We start from the raw sequence: 1,825 nt of genomic DNA, 5'->3' as shown, positions 1-1,825 counted from the left end.
CCCAGAACCGGATCCAACTTTGCCCGAGATAAGACTTGTCCCGCTAACAGCTGAAGAAGAAATGGCAAAGAAAAGCAGAGTTAGGGCCCTCCTGACCGCAACAACCAGGGCCGAAGTAACACCAACTACTGAGGTTCAGCCCGCAGTCGTGGCCCTTCCTTCACAACGGCCTTCTTCATCTCGCCCTTCAAAACGCGCCCGATCTACGTCAGCCGAACAGCAACTTGTTGATGAAGTCGAATCCGTCCCCCAAAGTCCTCATCCTGCCTCCCAACTAGAGCAAACTGACCGAGCTCGATCTCCGAAGTGGGCTCCGCATTTGATCTTCAATGATCGAAACATCAAAGCCACTGATTCGGTCGTGGCTGAAAAAGACCACCAACTGGCCTTTAACCTGGCCAAAAGTGTGTGCCTCCCCAAGGACATGGAGCACCACTTGAAGCAGCTGAACACCGAAATGAAATCAATTCGGTCTGCTTCCAAGTCCATGATCTTGGTAAGTAGCTCTGTCTGTTTTTTCCCGTCTAAATTTTTCCAACTTTTACTTCGGCTGATATGAGATTTTTGTTTTGCCAGGCCTTGCAAAAGAACAATGTCACTTATAGGAAAGTCCAAGAACTCCGCAAAACCACAAGGCAGGCAATGGCGGAAGCCGAAGCAAAGTCGGCCGAACTACTACAAGCCGAAAAGAGAATGGCCGAGCTAGAAGCGGAGAACGGCCGTCTTGCCGATCTAGTTAATTCGGCGGAAGCGGAGAAGCAGAAAGCTGCCATCGTTATGAAGGACAAGTATTTGCGGGAGTTGTTGAAGCTTGAGAGGAGAAAGGACGCCGAAATAAGCGAACTGAAAAAGAACATGGAGGCGGTCGACAAGGGGGGGTACAAGCGAGGTTTCAAGGAGGCAGAGGAGGCCTACGTCAAGCAATGCGATGCCGCCAAGGAGCTTTTCTTCAAGTGCGGCTGGAGGGCGGCTGTGGAGAAGCTCGGTCATGATCAACAGACCGAGGTCTTCAACCCTCCAGAGTACTTTATACCGAAGTCCCTTGCGGGGTATGCGGATGCCATGCAGCAGCAATTCCTTGAAGGTTCCGATACTGGCGAGGACTCTGCTTCTGAGGGTACTCCGGTTGAAAACGTGGATCAGATAGATCGGCCGGAGTCCAGAGTGGAAGATCTGACTTTTGACCAGCCAGATGAAACTGTGGCTCCGGTCGATGCCACTATTGTTACTGAGGGAGTGCTGCCACCAGAGACCGGTCTTCCAGTTGTCACTGATGCTGCCTTTGATGCCGAGATTGAAGATCTTTTCGCTTGACTTTGTATTCCCCTCTCTTTTTTTTCTTTGTAACCGAACTAAGCCCCCTTGTAATGACTTCTCTTGCAATGAAAATTTTACTTCTCTTATTCCGGTTATTGTGTGTATGCTTGCATTTGTAATGTCTTCTATTACTCCAAGTGTTTATTTCGGTTTTTGGTTGGTTAAACTATACTTACCAGCCAACCACTCTTTAGCCGATATAATTACTTCGGCTGAGGAGTACAAAGTGTTGGTTTAATCCAGCCAACCACTCTTCAGCCTCACACTTACTTCGGCTGAAGAGTAACAAGAGTTGGTTTTTTCCAGCCAACCACTCCTTAGTCATGCACTTACTTCGGCTAAGGAGTACAAAGTGTTGGTTTATTCCAGCCAACCACTCTTCAGCCTCACACTTACTTCGGCTGAAGAGTAACAAGAGTTGGTTTTTTCCAACCAACCACTCCTTAGTCATGCACTTACTTCGGCTAAGGAGTACAAAGTGTTGGTTTATTCCAGCCAACCACTCATC

At 48.5% G+C, this 1,825-nt stretch overlaps 1 protein-coding gene across 1 annotated transcript; it reads left to right on the top strand.

Moving 5' to 3' along the window:
- Positions 1-350: 350 nt before the first annotated feature.
- Positions 351-1,592, top strand: LOC145796717 (uncharacterized). Its single transcript, XM_082881883.1, has 2 exons — positions 351-496; positions 577-1,592. Exons 1-2 carry the CDS (start codon positions 425-427, stop codon positions 1,312-1,314), a joined length of 810 nt encoding a protein of 269 aa, XP_082738009.1. The 5' UTR covers positions 351-424; the 3' UTR covers positions 1,315-1,592.
- The last annotated feature ends 233 nt before the right edge of the window (positions 1,593-1,825 follow it).

The sequence above is a fragment of the Camellia sinensis genome, chromosome 8 (genome assembly GCF_055761805.1).
Source record: "Camellia sinensis isolate YWXY chromosome 8, ASM5576180v1, whole genome shotgun sequence".
Classification (NCBI taxonomy): domain Eukaryota; kingdom Viridiplantae; phylum Streptophyta; class Magnoliopsida; order Ericales; family Theaceae; genus Camellia; species Camellia sinensis.
The sequence above is the reverse complement of the archived record's forward strand: the minus strand, read 5'-3'. Positions and strand labels throughout refer to the sequence as shown.